The 1,466-nt window shown below is 60.8% G+C and overlaps 1 protein-coding gene across 1 annotated transcript; it reads right to left on the bottom strand.

The window, feature by feature from the left end:
* Positions 1 to 268: 268 nt before the first annotated feature.
* LOC105556565 (enhancer of mRNA-decapping protein 1-like) lies at positions 269 to 789 on the bottom strand (the record flags this gene model as incomplete). The annotated part of the gene is made up of 1 exon (XM_012003661.1): positions 269 to 789. A coding segment is annotated over exon 1 (521 nt), but the record flags the coding sequence as incomplete, so codon positions are not given.
* Between the last annotated feature and the right edge of the window lie 677 nt (positions 790 to 1,466).

Genomic DNA, 1,466 nt, shown 5'->3' with positions numbered 1-1,466 from the left:
GATTCTCCTGATTCGCTCGGGCTCTTTTATACCCTCAGTTCGTGGGCGCGGGGGTTAGAAACGAGACAGGGGAAGAGCGCAGGGTGGGGAGTAACGTTGCTCTCTTTGTTGTCACGTCACACCTCCCCCCTGGCAGATCCCGACATCGTAACAAACACTATGCTTTATTTATACAAAAAAAACCTTTTAGGTTCGCTCGCGGAGCTGTACTTCCCCGTTCCGTAGGCGCTTTATGATGACGGTGCGCCCGGCGACGTGGTGACGGTACCGCTGTCCCGGACGGATGCGCTGCCATGGTACGCCGTTGAGGAGTCCGCTGAATTCGCCTCCGTGGTTGCCGGTAAAGTAGCCGTAGCCGGGAGGCGGGCCTGGCGTCGGGTTCGTCCCGGGTACCGGTTCCGGCGTCGTAGCGGGTGTTGGTGGAGGCGTCGGCAACCCCGTCGTCGTCCCCACGGTTATTGTTGTGGGTGGCTCGGCGGTGGGCATCGGCTCGTCCTCCAGGTCGGACAACGAGCCAAAGAGTGCCTCGAGTTCCGAGGCGAGGGCGGCTGTTGTCTGGGCGGCCGTTCGGTATAATTGCTCCTGCCTGGAGACGGTCGTCCTCGCTCTCACGACCGCGGGTGCCCGCCCTCGCTGCTCGACGCTTACCGAGGCGCGGGCCGTCCGTGGTCTCGCTTCGGCGGGTGGCACGTAGCGTGGAGCTTGCGGCGTCAGTCCCGGTGTTGGCGGGTGTCCCGGAGCTCTCCTCCTGGGGGCCATCTTCTCTAGCCGTGCGCGTAGCTTGCCCATGCTGTAGCTTTCTTTTTGGTGTTCGGTGCGAGCGCTCCCTTATATACCCGGCTCTGTTTGTTTTTGTGTGCCGTTATACACCCTTGAGATCCTTCACGTGTGCTGTCCCCACCAGCCGGTTGTTGTGATCCCGTAGTCGGTATATGACCGGTGAGATTGCGCGGTCAACGGTATACGGTCCGGAGTATTTTGGTGCTAACTTGCCCGCGAAGTGTTCGCCTGCTTTCGATAGCGGGTGTTCTCGGCGCATGACCTGATCTCCGGGAGCGGGGCGCCATTCCCGCCGGCGGAGGTTGAAGTAGTGTTCCTGGCGGTATGTGGCGTCCCTTTGTCGTGCGGTGGCGGTCGCGGCTTCCTCTGTCATCCTGTCGAGCTGTTGGACGCGTCTCGTGGTGTCCGTTTCGTTAGTGTCGTCTGCTAGCGGTGGCTGGCATTGTGCGTGCATCGTTCCCGGTGCAGTGAGCTCGCGTCCGTAGGTTAGTCTGGCCGGTGTAAACCCGGTGCTTTCCTGTACTGCGGTGTTCATTGCGAAGACCAGCTCCGGGAGTTTCTGGTCCCATCGTCGGTGGTCCCTCTCTATACTTTGGGCGATCATTGTCTTTAGCGTCCTGTTTGCACGTTCCACCGGGTTGCATTGTGGCGAGTACGGTGGTGTCTTTCGGTGCTGTATGCCGGCC

This window comes from Vollenhovia emeryi, unplaced genomic scaffold (assembly GCF_000949405.1).
Source record: "Vollenhovia emeryi isolate VEMERY1.0 unplaced genomic scaffold, V.emery_V1.0 DF948616.1, whole genome shotgun sequence".
In the NCBI taxonomy this organism is placed as follows: Eukaryota; Metazoa; Arthropoda; class Insecta; order Hymenoptera; family Formicidae; genus Vollenhovia; species Vollenhovia emeryi.
The sequence above is the reverse complement of the archived record's forward strand: the minus strand, read 5'-3'. Positions and strand labels throughout refer to the sequence as shown.